This window comes from Rhinopithecus bieti, unplaced genomic scaffold (genome assembly GCF_001698545.2).
Source record: "Rhinopithecus bieti isolate Rb0 unplaced genomic scaffold, ASM169854v2 scaffold_26871, whole genome shotgun sequence".
Classification (NCBI taxonomy): domain Eukaryota; kingdom Metazoa; phylum Chordata; class Mammalia; order Primates; family Cercopithecidae; genus Rhinopithecus; species Rhinopithecus bieti.
The window spans coordinates 23728-37572 of NW_016812402.1; the positions used below are offsets into that span (position 1 = coordinate 23728).

The 13845-nt window shown below is 34.1% G+C and overlaps 1 protein-coding gene across 1 annotated transcript in view; it reads right to left on the bottom strand.

Moving 5' to 3' along the window:
• Nucleotides 1-2779: 2779 nt before the first annotated feature.
• The window catches only part of HECTD2 (HECT domain E3 ubiquitin protein ligase 2), a 95467-nt gene continuing 84401 nt past the window's right edge, over nucleotides 2780-13845 (bottom strand). The window contains 6 exon segments of the mRNA XM_017896331.1: nucleotides 2780-5271; nucleotides 9689-9832; nucleotides 10400-10515; nucleotides 11913-12019; nucleotides 12103-12188; nucleotides 12858-12934. Coding sequence (XP_017751820.1) covers nucleotides 5151-5271; nucleotides 9689-9832; nucleotides 10400-10515; nucleotides 11913-12019; nucleotides 12103-12188; nucleotides 12858-12934 — 651 coding nt within the window. The 3' untranslated portion in view covers nucleotides 2780-5150.

The window sequence follows — 13845 nt, forward strand, 5'->3', positions numbered from 1 at the left end:
TAGATTCAAGAACCATAATGAAGCTCAAGGGGGAGAAAAAATACACACATACACATGTTGTCTTTGATGTTCTACCATTTTTTGAAAAAAAAAAAAAAAAATCTTAAAAGTAGCCAGAGAAAAAAGAGAGATTACTAAGGCATACAATTATACTAATAGCTAACTTTATGTCAACAACAAAATCAAAGGTAATGGATTAATACATTAAAAACTATAAAACAATTATCAACCTACAAATGCATGCTTAATAAATCTTTCATGAATAAAGGTGACAGTTATTTAAAATAATTTGCTACCAACCAACCCTCATTAAAATAATTTCTAACAGACGTTCTTTACGAGGAGGAAATTTGATTCCAGAGGTAGGTGAAGGACCACAGAAGAGGGAATCGTGTTTGAAGAAATTGTAAATGTGTGGTTAAATCTAAACATTATCTACATAATAATAAAGACACCTTATTTTATGGATTACATTAACAATAAAAATTCATAGTATAGAAGATGAGGTAAGTAAAGTTAAAAATTAGGCCACATATTAGAAAATATTTGTAATATAAGCACAATAAGAATGAGAATACAGGTAATAACAATAGTAATAATACCAAACATTTAGATAACACGGGTCAGGCATAAATGTAAGCCCTTCATATATATGTTCTGTAAGTTTATGTATAAGTATGTAAGTCTATACATATGCATATATCTGATACACATATAAACATATATAATATACACATATACATACATATGTACATATATACAAATATACCTGTATGTAAACTTTAACAACCCTGTGAGCTAAGCATTATTTTCAAGATGAGTAAACTGAGACAAAGAAACATTAAGTAATTTGAAGTAATTTGTTCCAAGTCATTTAGTCACTGGCAGATCTGGAATTCAACTGAAGCAATGTAGCTCCCGTTAACAAAGGATCAATATCCAGAATAAGGAAAAAACTCCTAAACACCAATGAGGAAAAAAATAGAAAAAAAAAAACAGGCTAATAATACTGAACTGGCCATTCACAGAAGAAATCTGAATAGCCTGTAAATATACACAAAGGTGTTCAATGCCATTAACAATTATGGAAATATAAATTAAATCACACTAGTTAGATAAGCCAAGAAAGGTCTGCTAAAACCAAGTGTTGGGGAGAATGTGGACAAATGACAACTCTTTATAAGGCTGATGGAAATTAATGCTGGAACCACCACTCCGGAGAGCAACTGGACAATATCTGGTAAAGCCGGAGATATACACACTGTGATCTGGCAATTCTATATCTGGGCTATAGTCTAGGGAGCCTGGTTCACACTGGAAAACAACTCAATGTTAGTGTGTAGGAGGTTGGATCCACAAAGTGGTACTTTCATTTCATGATTCTACTCTGCAGTTAAAAATGCATTATATCTCAATGTAAATAAATCTATAAAAGACAAGTGAAAAAAAGTTTTGGAAAGATATGTATAGCATGAGATGTATGCAACTGTAACAATATTACATAGTGTTTACACATAGGTACACATGTCATACAAATGTAAAGACAGCATGGGAAAGATTCACATGAACTACAGGTTAATAGAGAACAGAGAGGGAGTAGAGTGGGATTAGAGATGGGCACGAAAGGGGCTTCAATCCCACTCATAAAATTCTTTAAAAAAAACTGGTAATATTAACACATTATCTTTTTTTTTTAGGTCTGAGTGTGGGAATCACGGTATTTCATTATGTTAATTCTGAAATTTTTGTTTATTTGAACTATTTCATTAAACATCAAATTGTATCTTGTTACGTAGCTATAAAATAGTATTTAAAACCCTTGCATCATGAGACATCTGTAAGGATAAATCCTAAAGTACTGTTTCTAGAATAGGAAAGATTCTCCTAACACAATTTTAAGGCTTCAAAAGCACTTTGTGTTCTTTAATCTGTGGTTGAACCCAGCATTTGAGTCAAAAGCCTCCAGAAGGCGTCAGAAGCAGGTTGTAAGATGTTTCTACATCAGTACTATAATTTCTCTTGCATCACTTTTTATTGCTTATCATGTGCCAGGCACTGCATAAGTGCTTTACACATTAATTCATTTAATCTTCCCTACAACTCTACGAGGTAGGTAGGTTATTCCCATTTTACAAATTATTTCCATTGTACATTTGAGGAATGAGGAAGTTAACTCGCCCAGCTAGTAAATGGTGAACCCAGGCAGTCTGGCTCCAAAACCTAGGCACTAGACTAACCTAGGCATTTGTGGTCAGCTGGGTGAATTGATCTTGTGTCCCCTCCTGTGAAAATCCATCCTGGTCTTTTTTCCATCCAGTTACCTATATTATTTCATTAATCACCCATAACATTCTCTCTTACATTCTTATAATCTCCACTCTTCCTTCCTTAAGCATGAAATATGTGAACAAGGGGGAAAAGGCCAAATGAATGGTTTTGGAGATGAATACTTAAGAGCTGAAGTTATCTATCTACGGCCAATGAAATATTATTACACTTGGTTCACTTCTGGGTGTACTCCAATGGTATTGTATATTCATTTGGTGGAATAGCTGTGTGATCTTTCAAATATTGTATATACATTTCATGTTGAAAATATGCTAAAGAGGTTGGTAATACTTAGTGTCAACAACATACATTTTTTTAAGTTATGTGTTAGCGATTTTCCTAAGCACTAGATTAAGAGACAGTATAATGCAAAGAATAGCTTACATTTATAAAATATTTTAAACATATGGCTTTAATTGCCCAGTGTTCAAAAAATAAACTGAAACCTGACTGACTGTATAATTTTAATATTTGAAAAATTGCATCCAGAAATTAATTTAACACAATACAGATTTGTACAAAAAAGGAAGGACGTAAAAACTTCTAATCATACAGACAATAATATGACTAGGCAAAGATTTTAAAAAAGGACAGGACATTTAAAAAATACTGATAAATACTATGTAATGCTTTAATTTACTGTGGCAGATACAAAAATCAAGAATTCATCAACAGATTATATATGTAAAAAAGTAACTACATGAGTTTTCTAGCTTTTAAATTAACAAAAGGTAACAGTAGTGGTTTTTATTTTTTAAATGAGGTATTATTACACTGTAAACCAAAACAGAGCATAAATAAATAAAGGCAATGTGCAATTTAGTGATACATGATTATAAATTTCAACTTAACAACAGATAACAAAAAATCTCTAGTTATTTATGGACTTCGTCATTTAAAAATTTGGCTTGCTTGTGTGGACTTCTTATTTAAAAGTGACACAGCAATCGATATACAAGCACATCATTAAACATGCAGACCAAGCCAACACAATTTTTCCATGAGTCATCTCTACCAAATAAAAACTGTTTATATTTTATTTAAAACACTTAAATCTGTTTTCTTATACATGTTTCTTTTGTGCTTATAAGTGGTAACCTACATTAAAAAGCTGATTTTCTAGTTCAAGCAGTGTAAGAGAGAAGCAGTTTTATTTGCATATGGATTTAAAACAGAGCAAAATGAAACAAAACCAGGATGCCTTTAACTCTCTTACTTAGGCTTTCCAAGATTTTTAAGAATAAATACCCTTGAAATAATATACCCAAATGGAAAAGCAGAATCACTTCCATCTCAAAGAGAATAATAAACAAAGTAACCCCTTTTTCTCAAAGATTTGTGGGTTGGCTTCAGAACTGTTGGAGAATAAGCTGATTAGTTCCTCCACCCTGGAAGAATTCTGCTGGTTGGGTGCAGGAAGCATAGCAAGAAAATAGCCTAGCCCAGAAAGATTTTGGGGAAAGTATTATTTGCACATGAACCATATGCTGGTACTAACTGCTGGTTTCATTATTATTGCAAATATAACTTCAGAGTTTTCTGAAGGAAAGCTGTCAAAGTATGGTAGAGAAGTCTTAGTTTGGCAATATTTGTAACATGCTAATAAAACTGCTTCATTTGCTGTAAATAAAAAACAAAAAACATTTACCGTCTGACTTAAAATGCGGTTTCTTTTTACATACTACTGTATTAGAAACTCTAAAAAAAAGGGTACTTTGAATTTACTATATTCAGAATCCAGTGAAAAACAAACATTTTGGCCAAAAGGTTGAATTTTATTTGTATATCAAGCTATATCATTTTGACACAAATGTTATTATTGTATTCACTTTTGTCAAATACTTTAACCTACCTTTTCAAAATTAGTGTTTTGGTACAACTGGTGATCAAAAAATGTAGATATAAGTCTTGTACATCATTCAAAAAATTTATAAAAGCAGTTATATTCTTTTGTGCTTGTAACTGACATACTTCATCAATGATTATTCAGGTCTGATTTCTTTTCTAGTATCTTGAGCCTTAAGAAGAAATGATCATTATACAAATATTACAGAGTACACAAGAAACTAGTTTACTGCCAATGTGCATGCAGACTAACAACACTTAAAAGAATATAACCTTGAATCCAATTAGTCTGAAAATACTCTTGTACAATCATCTTTGATTTGTAAAAGCTGTGTACACATCTAAAACCCTGAATTTACTTTGTAAAAATAAATCTTTAACAATAAATGGCACTATCAAAATCCCATTATTCTCAGGCTATTATGTAGTTATTTACATGCTTTTCAGCAACAGCTGAGAAGAATCTTAAAGGTCCGAAGCCAGTATATCAAAAAACCCTGTAAACTGCATTTGCAATGATACTGTGTTGTATACCGCTATATGAAAATATGGCTACATGCCTTATGTTAAAGATAATGTAGCTGTTTGCTTTGCTACTGTGTGCTAGCAGTGCTAGCAGTGTACAATCTGCCACTGGGTTCAATTATACCATAAATTCATTCTTCACTGTACTTTGTTTTCCCAGTGGAATGCCTGTGACAAACTACTTGTGGAGAATGATAAAGTGCTATAAAAAAGAGGAACTGGACCATACCTGTCTCTGCCATGTAGATTTGTCCTCACTCAAGCAATTTCTGTGTTTTTAGAAAATTATGCCTTTGCTGAACATACTTCATATTTGATTTTTTAAAAACTTAATATTTTAAAGTTGGTAAGCTTTGTGAAAGTGTTTTGAGACAGAAACATGAAAAGGCTAAAGGCACAGTAAGAGGGAAGTGAATGCTACATATAAAAGATTATATTTCAAGTCTTCTAGGTTACTCAAGTCCAAAACCTTCTGAATTTGAAATTCCAATGATCAATTTCTGTTTCAGGTCTTTTTTGCTTTTGTAGGGGGGAAGGCAAAGTTGATTGAAGCAGGTATGGGCCACAGGTAACCTAGGGAAAAAAGATTAAAAAAAAACTAAGTCTTAAAACACACACAAAATGACTGCTATGCAACTTCTAAAAATATCAGGACACACACATTCAAATCTATTTCACTCTGTTAAGAGATGACTCATCCATTCCTTCACTGAACAGATATTTACTGAGTACCTCATTATATATATCAGACACCACTCTAGACACTAAGGCTAGGTTACAGACAAGACAACCAATGTTACCACTTTCATGAAACTCATTTAAGAAGCATTTTGTTGGAGTCAGACAGATATGAATTTGAATTCTGCTTTCCCCACTCACTAGCTGTAGCGTCTTGTTTGAGTTGCATAATATCTCCAAATCACAGTTTCCTCATTAACATGATAGGGTAAACCATCCAATTAGGCCATTTAATAACCTAATCAGGTTGTTTAATAACCAGGAGTTCCCAACTCCAGGGCAAGAGATGGGTATGGTTGTCCGTGGCCTGTTAGGAACTGGGCCGCACAGCAGGAAGTGAGTGGCAGGCAAGCATTACTGCCTGAGCTCTGCCTCCTGTCAGATCAGTGGCAGTATTAGATTATCATAGGAGCAAGAACCCTATTGTGAACTGCACATGCAAGGAATCTAGGTTGCATACTCTTTATGAGAATCTAATGCCTGATGACCCTAGGTGGAACAGTTTCATCCAAAGTCACCATCACCTCCCACTCTCCCCACTCCTCCCTGGTTCTGTGGGAAAACTGTCTTCCACAAAACCAATCCCTGATGCCAAAAAGGTTGAGGACTGATGGTTAAAAAGATTAAAAGAGTGATATACACAAAATAATCTAGCAGCCGAGGAGTAGATAATATAATGAATGATATATATTCTGGTTTTAGTATTAAAAAGTAATTTAAAAAAGAGTACTTTGAGGACGCTAGAGGCCCCTTGATGCACATGTAAAAATTATCTTCTGAATCCTTTTGGTCATCTCCCCAACCCACTATCTGATAATGTTGTTATCATCATTTAGGATTCTTATAGCTATCTTAAGACTCTTTCCTTCAGTCTTTATGAACTTCACAACATCAGAACAGCTGTCAGAGAAATCAGTGAAAATGAATGTGAATACACTACAGAAAAGGAAAATATTTTTAAAGAAGTTTGTAAGATTTAAAAGTAAATTTTGAGAGCCCCCTGTATTAAAAGACTTAAAACTATTAGAATCAGCATTTACTCAGTGTTTGGTCTATGATAATCACTGTGCTGAGTGCATTTACATGCATTGTTTTCTTTAATTTCAGCCTCAAAGCAACCTAAAAGTGGTTCTCATTTTACTGGTGAGGAAAAATAGCCATGTAAATATATGAGTAACCTGTTCAGGGATACAGAGCTGGTAAAGATGTAGGCCCACTATTCAAACCCAGATCAGTCTGACTTAAAACACCAGTGTTGTTAATATGTAAGATTTAACATTCTCAATTTTTTATGCATCAGACATACATTTGTATGAATTAAAAATATCATCAAATAACAAAGCAAAGAAAAAAATGAAAATGCCAACTCAGTTTTTTAATATAATTTTTTCTAAAGTGCTCTGCTGTTTTACAAGGTCCTAAGCTACACAACAACTTATTTTTATGCCAGTGTCTCATGCATCCATTCAATAACATTTCGCGAGTTATTTAAAACATTGGTTTTCTCTTCATTCTGTTAAGGCTGAGCTTTCCAAGTTTATTTAATACTCATCTACCTAGATACAAGGTCTCTTAAAACTGAAAGAAAACAATGTCAAGATTCTAGTGGAAGAATATCTTATGAAAATGTTCATTGAAGAAAAAATGTGTCCAGGATTTTCTTAATCCATCAGGGGCTTCAATAACATGTATTTGATAAGGTGCAGGACCAAATTATGTATATCTTTTAAGCCTGACTCTTTGGGTGATTTGCAAAGGAAGCTGCTTAAGGACAACCAGAGATGGGAAAGGATGTAATTTGAAATTTGCTTTCCAATCTTGGCCATTCTACATTACACTCTGTACTAAATAATCAGGATAACCACAAAATATTGCCAAAGGTTCATGCCCTTTTAGGGGAAAAAAGCATTCAGAATACAATTAATGACTGAAGATTATTTACTCCATGGACTTTATTCTAAGAGGCACTGGTTTTCAGTTCCTGTGTTAGTTTGCCTAGAATGGAGCCTCTAGTTTCATCCATGTTGCTGCAAAGGACATTATCTTTTGTTTTGTTTTGTTTTTTTAATGGCTGCATAGTATTCCATGGTACATATGCACCACATTTTCTTTATCCAGTCTTTGCTATTGTGAATAGTGCTGCAATGAACAATGAACATATGCATGCATGTGTCTTTATGACAGAATAATTGATATTCCTTTGGGCACATACCCAATAATGGCATTGCTGGGTTGAATGACAGTTCTGTTTTAAGTTATTTAAGAAACCTCCAAACTGCTTTCCACAATGGCTAAAATAATTTACATTCCCACCAGCAGTGTATAAGCATTCCCTTTTCTCTGCAACCTTGTCAGCATCTACTATTTTTTGACTTTTAATATAACAATAGCCATTCTGACCGCTGTGAGATGGTATCTCATTGTGGTTTTGATTTGCATTTGTCTTATGATTAGTAATGTTGAGCATGTTTTCATATGCTTATTGGCTGCATGTTGTCTTCCTTTGAAAAGTGTCTGTTCTTGTCCTTTGCCCACTTTTAATGGAATTACCATTCTTATTTAACAAAATCTAGTGAATCTTCAGTGGTGGACCTTATAAGATGAATGGAAACTCCTCTTTCAGCTGAAGTGTTGTCCTTGTCTTTTGAGGCATACCATTATTGTGTCAAACTGAAACGTTGTATGTCTTTGATAGTCAGCTTTATTTAATACATGTGAGATTACACTGGGAAACTAGAGTTGTTCTAGATTCGTGCTGAAGCCATGTTAGCTCACATATTCTTGAAATAATAATAATTATTGGGAAAGTTTACAAGTAATGTCACCTTTGTATTAAAACAGATTGCTCAGATTACTCTTTTAAAATTGGAAATGATTTTAATATAAAATATTCTGAAAATTAACTTCTGTTAAGCAAATAAATCTATAATCTAAAAAATTCTCTTGAATTTTTTCATTTTAGGACTTTAATTGTAGATTTTGTTTAGAAATTTCTTAATTATATATGTAAATATTTATTTTGTATTTTAAATATGATCTTGATGATGACATAAATACTATTCAAGAAATAGCCATTGGGCACTTGCCATGTGTGACTATGTGGAGAATACAAATATGTATAAGGCACAACCTCTGCCTTGAAGAACGAAATGCCTCAGATATGAAGTGCAATATGATAACTAGCACATAACTTCTACAAGATATTTGAGAAACTCACTGAATACATAATGACTTTTGGCTTTACAGAGGAAGTCATCATTCAATTGTGTCTTTAATAGTTGAAGCTGGCACACGTCACATGTAAAGGGAACAACTTGAAAGCATGGAGAAAGGCATAAAACGTATCTAACGAATCAGCAAAACAGGCTGTTGACTAAAGCATGGGAAGAAATGAAAACTGGTAGGTAGCCTGGGTAGAAGACTAGAGCTTTATTTTACAGTCTCTAGGTTCTAGAACTTAAATGGGCAACAAAGTTATTTCCCAGGGAAATATCATGATCTAAATAGTGTTAAAGCACATGAGTTTAATAGGATAAAATAAGCTAGTAATGAGATAAAAGTAACTTTACCAGGGTGGGGCAGTGGAAAGGCAAAGAACAGATTCTAGCTTTAAAATGAAAGGAAGAACTAAGAGCACTCAGGGAATGTTCAATGTATGGGGCAGGAGAAAGAAATGATTATAATCAAAGTATGTCTATTCAAGTTAGCTTTAGAAATTATAAGTTATTTGGGAAAAGGAGTAAGTTGATAAGCATTAATGCCTTAACACTGCTAAAAGTAATTTAAATCCATCATCACCATCATATACAAAAGCATGAGATTAAGAAAAGAAGAGGATTAGTATTAGAGGTACTTCTGGTACTACTTATAGTATCCTCCAACACCCTAGAAAAGAAAGAAAACTACACAAACCAGATATCCCAACTTAGTGATTTTCCTAAAATAAAAAACACATTTCACATTTAAATAAAATGAACATTAGACAATATACTACTACAAAGTAACAAGGTTCTAAAAGAGACTACAAAGCACTTATATCACCTAGAAAAGTAAAAGTTGTTAGAAATGAATTACTAGTTAGTATGTCTCAAAACTAGTAAGAGAACTTTTAATCAAAATCTCTTCAAGGCCATGAAGATTTTCTATGACAATAACTTCAAATGGAGTAAATCTCCTGATTCCAAATGTATTATTATTAGCAGTATTAGCAGTAACCTTTAGATTTAAAATAAAATTAGATCCAGAAATTTACCAGTTAGTAGAAGTTTCATTCTTTGAGATTTTAAAGTTCAAATCAGCCATTCCTCCTACAGGTACTCTGTCACTCCCTGTAGTAAAATGTAGCAACTTCTTTTGAAGATCAAGAGGAAATCCAAGCACGACATCCCAAAAGTATCTAGAGAATACCAAAGGAAATTAACATCAAATGTCTTGACAAAATCCTATAATAAAGTAATATAAAGGAAGCTCTAAGGAAAGGGCTTTCCTTAAGAATATATAATATCCTGAATTTCTGTAAAATTAAGGAATGGTGAGCTTCTATATATGTATTAGACTTTTGACTAACATTATAAAATAATATTTTATAAAAGTATGTAAGTTCAGCAGTGGATAGTACAGGAACCATTTTCTCCCGTATAACTTTCAAATCTTATTTTCAACATAGTGCTATTAAACTGTTATTTATAAGGATAGCATCCATGAAATTCTAGGAGCAAAGTCATTTTTTTAAAAGTAAAATCTCTACACTTTTGTAGAAACTTGTTTATAGAATTTTCTCCCAAAGGGAGTGATTTCATATTAAAATTCTCATAGACTTTCCAGAGATAAAATAAGACTGTGGGCTCTCTAATATTTGGACTAACTTAATCGATTCACAGATTGTAAGTTATGCAAATAAATGAATCACACTGTCTGCTGTTCCCTCTCCACATCCCCACTATCAGAAGTATCAAGAGCTTACTTTATAGTTAAGTCCGTCTTTGCATAGCCATCATACTGAGTACTTCTCTGCAGAGCATGCATATCCAGGTCAGGACTTCCACAGACCAAAATTTCAACCTCTTCTGGACGAAGCAGCTGCCAATAATTATTTATCAAAACAATAATTAAAGAGTGATGGTTTTAAATGAAATTGGAACTATTTTCACTGGATCAAATCACAAAAGTCATGATTTCTCATAGCAAATCAAACCATTTTGTTGAAGAAAATCTTCTCTGGGTATATTTTCCTACCAAAGCAAACTATTTTTTGCTTCTGAAGTTTATAGATCTTGTAAAATAGTAATTAGCAGTTTGCCAGAAAACAAGCAAATGACTTTGCACAAATCCAAATTACTCTTCTCCAAAACCCAGCATGAAGCTTCAACATCTACTGATCCGCCTAATATCCCATATCTATTACCCTTCTCCAAAACCCAGCATGAAGCTCCAACATCTACTGAGCCACCTAATATCCCATATCCTAGTATCTCCTTCCAATATCCCATAACACCTCCTGTGTGCACTGTAGAGTTTGCGTACTTGGTTATAGTCTGTCTTATGTCTCTTGTTTTTTTCAACTTTCAGGTGGGCTAGTCTACCACCTATAGAGATTAAAGCTCTAAAATAGAGACCATGCTATGCTAATTCTTATTTTCCCTCTGTCCACTCCCACAATTACCAGAGTGTCATAAACAAAACTTAACTAGAGCTCAATAAAGTGTTTCTCTTTCAAAGGTATTTTGACAACAAACATATTACAAAGGTTTCTCTAAAACCAGCTGGCAATAATGTAAGCCACTTGCTTTTGCCCCAAAACAACTTCTATAGTCTGTTTCTCTCTCCCATGAAAATAATTCAAATGAAAGACCTTACTCCAATCCCTCATAAGAAAACTAAGGGAGATACAAATGGCATGTTGAAGTGTGTGCTGGGTAGCTGGGGTGACTGAAAGGTATCCTATGATACTTCTGACATGGTATTCTAAATAGTAGCTGACCCATATTCACATGGCTAAGACAAGTCAGACCAAACTGAGTCCACCATAACTCTGGAGGTAAACTACTTGCTAAGGGTAAAAGGCAACGCAGAGTTGCTCAGGGAGCCCTGAGGTAGCAGGAAGCAGCTATACATATGTTCCTTAATCATTAAGAAGTTGTAGCTTTTGCCCTGGAGCTACATGTTAACTGTGTTGTGTACCTTGTCCTTCAGTATTAAGATCCTGAGTCCATGGATCCCTTCATCCACTCTACTTGGAGAAAGTTTGTAAAGTTCTAAAAGACTTAGTAGAAGGGGAGAGAAAATGAACTGACTGGGGTGTTTTCCCCTCTAAAGAATGAAGGCTGAAATGAGATAATTATTTTGTTTTAGTTCTACTTTTAAAAGCAGAAAATATTTTCTACTTCAAAAGCTTACCTACTAAAATATTTATTATTTGTTAACATGATAGTATTACAGAACCTTACTGAAAGCTTGATTTAAAGTTGTAAACTCACCATTAGGGCATTTGAAGCACACACACTATGAAATCCATAATAAAATGCAGCAAACTGCTTATAGATGGATTTGTTCAGAAGGAAGTCAGTATAAAGCTGTACATATTCTGAAAAGCAATTTTACATCTCTTAAATCGTAAAAGTAAATGGCAAATACTAATTCATTTTAATTAAAATGGTATTAACTTACCTTTCCTATTCTGATTGGTAACTGAAATTTTATCACCACCGGGCTTTAAATTATAGGACTTGATTATTCCAAATTCTTCTTGAAAACCTGACGGGAGATACCATCACACACATTAATATGGTTGATGCAATAACATACTTTGGTGAACAGGTTTATAAAATTTAAAATAACAGTTTTCCCCTTCCTTCTAAACACATAAACTATAAAAGGCTAAGCACTTGTAATATTTGTATTAAGAACAAGGGATAATAAAAGAATTATGGGGTTAAAAAATAGTGCCTTAACTTAACCCTGCCTAATACAGTTCAATACTTTAATGAAGTCCACAAAACTGTGTGGCCATCTAGATAATACACGGGTCCCTGGAGCTCTGCAGATCACTGTAATTTCCATTTCTCAAATATTGGAAAAGGAGTGGAAATGAGAGAGTTTTGGTCTAACTCATTAGTTTCTACTCCTAACTTCTAATGTTGAAGTTACAGGATAGGCTTATTTTAGAAACTAAAAGCTCTGAGAAAGTAACCAACTCAAGGGGATATGTAATTGCCTAGAGAGTATCCTGAACCCTTAGTGAATTAAGCACTTTGACTGCTCATCTACATGTCTACTTTATCAGGTTAAGGTCCTTTAAGATAGCGGATTGTATGTATTGGTTAATCCTTGTTCATCTTTTCTAACAGTGAGTATTTAATAACAAATTGTGCTGTTCATATATGAAATATATGATTAACAGATAACTATTTGCCCTTAATAGTACCTGAAATGTTGAATAGAAATCTTCTTCAACATTGCCTTCGTGTGATAAGAGTTCACTTAATCCATGGGCCAACTCCTATAAAAGAAATCTGTTAATGACTTTTCAATCAAATAGCATTAGCTAGGATAATTAAGTGGCTTTCCTATAGCTCATGCATATGTATATATAAAGATCATATTTGACATGCATTTTCCAGGGCAAAAAATGCTTAATGATTTCTACCATCCAGAAGCTAATCATTATAGGTCATAGATGGGGAAACTATCCAGTTCAAACTACAGGGGCATAACTCGGGTCTATTCTTAAGCAGCAAGCTAAGCATACCTCTAATGTAGTGTCCGTCATAATTCACTGCTATCTGCTACATTACTGTTTATGAATTTGTAGTATTTCTCACTTTCAATTTATATTCCTATGAAAATCTGCTAATGTTTTAGGATTCATATTTTAAACATAAAACATACAATTCCTTCATGTTCATGCATGTACAGTGCCCTCCCCTCCCAAGAAAAGTTAAGTACACTGAACGAAACATTTTCTGGTTGGCCGGGCGCAGTGGCTCATGCCTGTAATCCCGGCACTTTGGGATGCCTATGTGGGCAGATGACAAGGTCAGAAGTTCAAGACCAGCCTGGCCAACATGGTGAAACCCTGTCTCTACTAAAAGACAAAAAAAAAAAAAAAGCCACGTGTGGTGGCTCGCACCTGTAATCCCAACTACTTGGGAGACTGAGGCAAGAGAATTGCTTGGACCTGGGAGGCGGAGGTTGCAGTGAGCCGAGATTGTTCCACTTCACTCCAACCTGGACAACAAAGCAAGACTCTGTCTTGGTGGGGGGGGGGAAAAGAACATTTTCTGGCTGGGTGCAGTGGCTCATGCCTGTAATCCCAGCACTTTGGGAGGCTCAGGTAGGCGGATCACTTGAGGCCATGAGTTCAAGACCAGCCTGGCCAACATGGCAAAACCCCGTCTCTGCTAAAAAAAA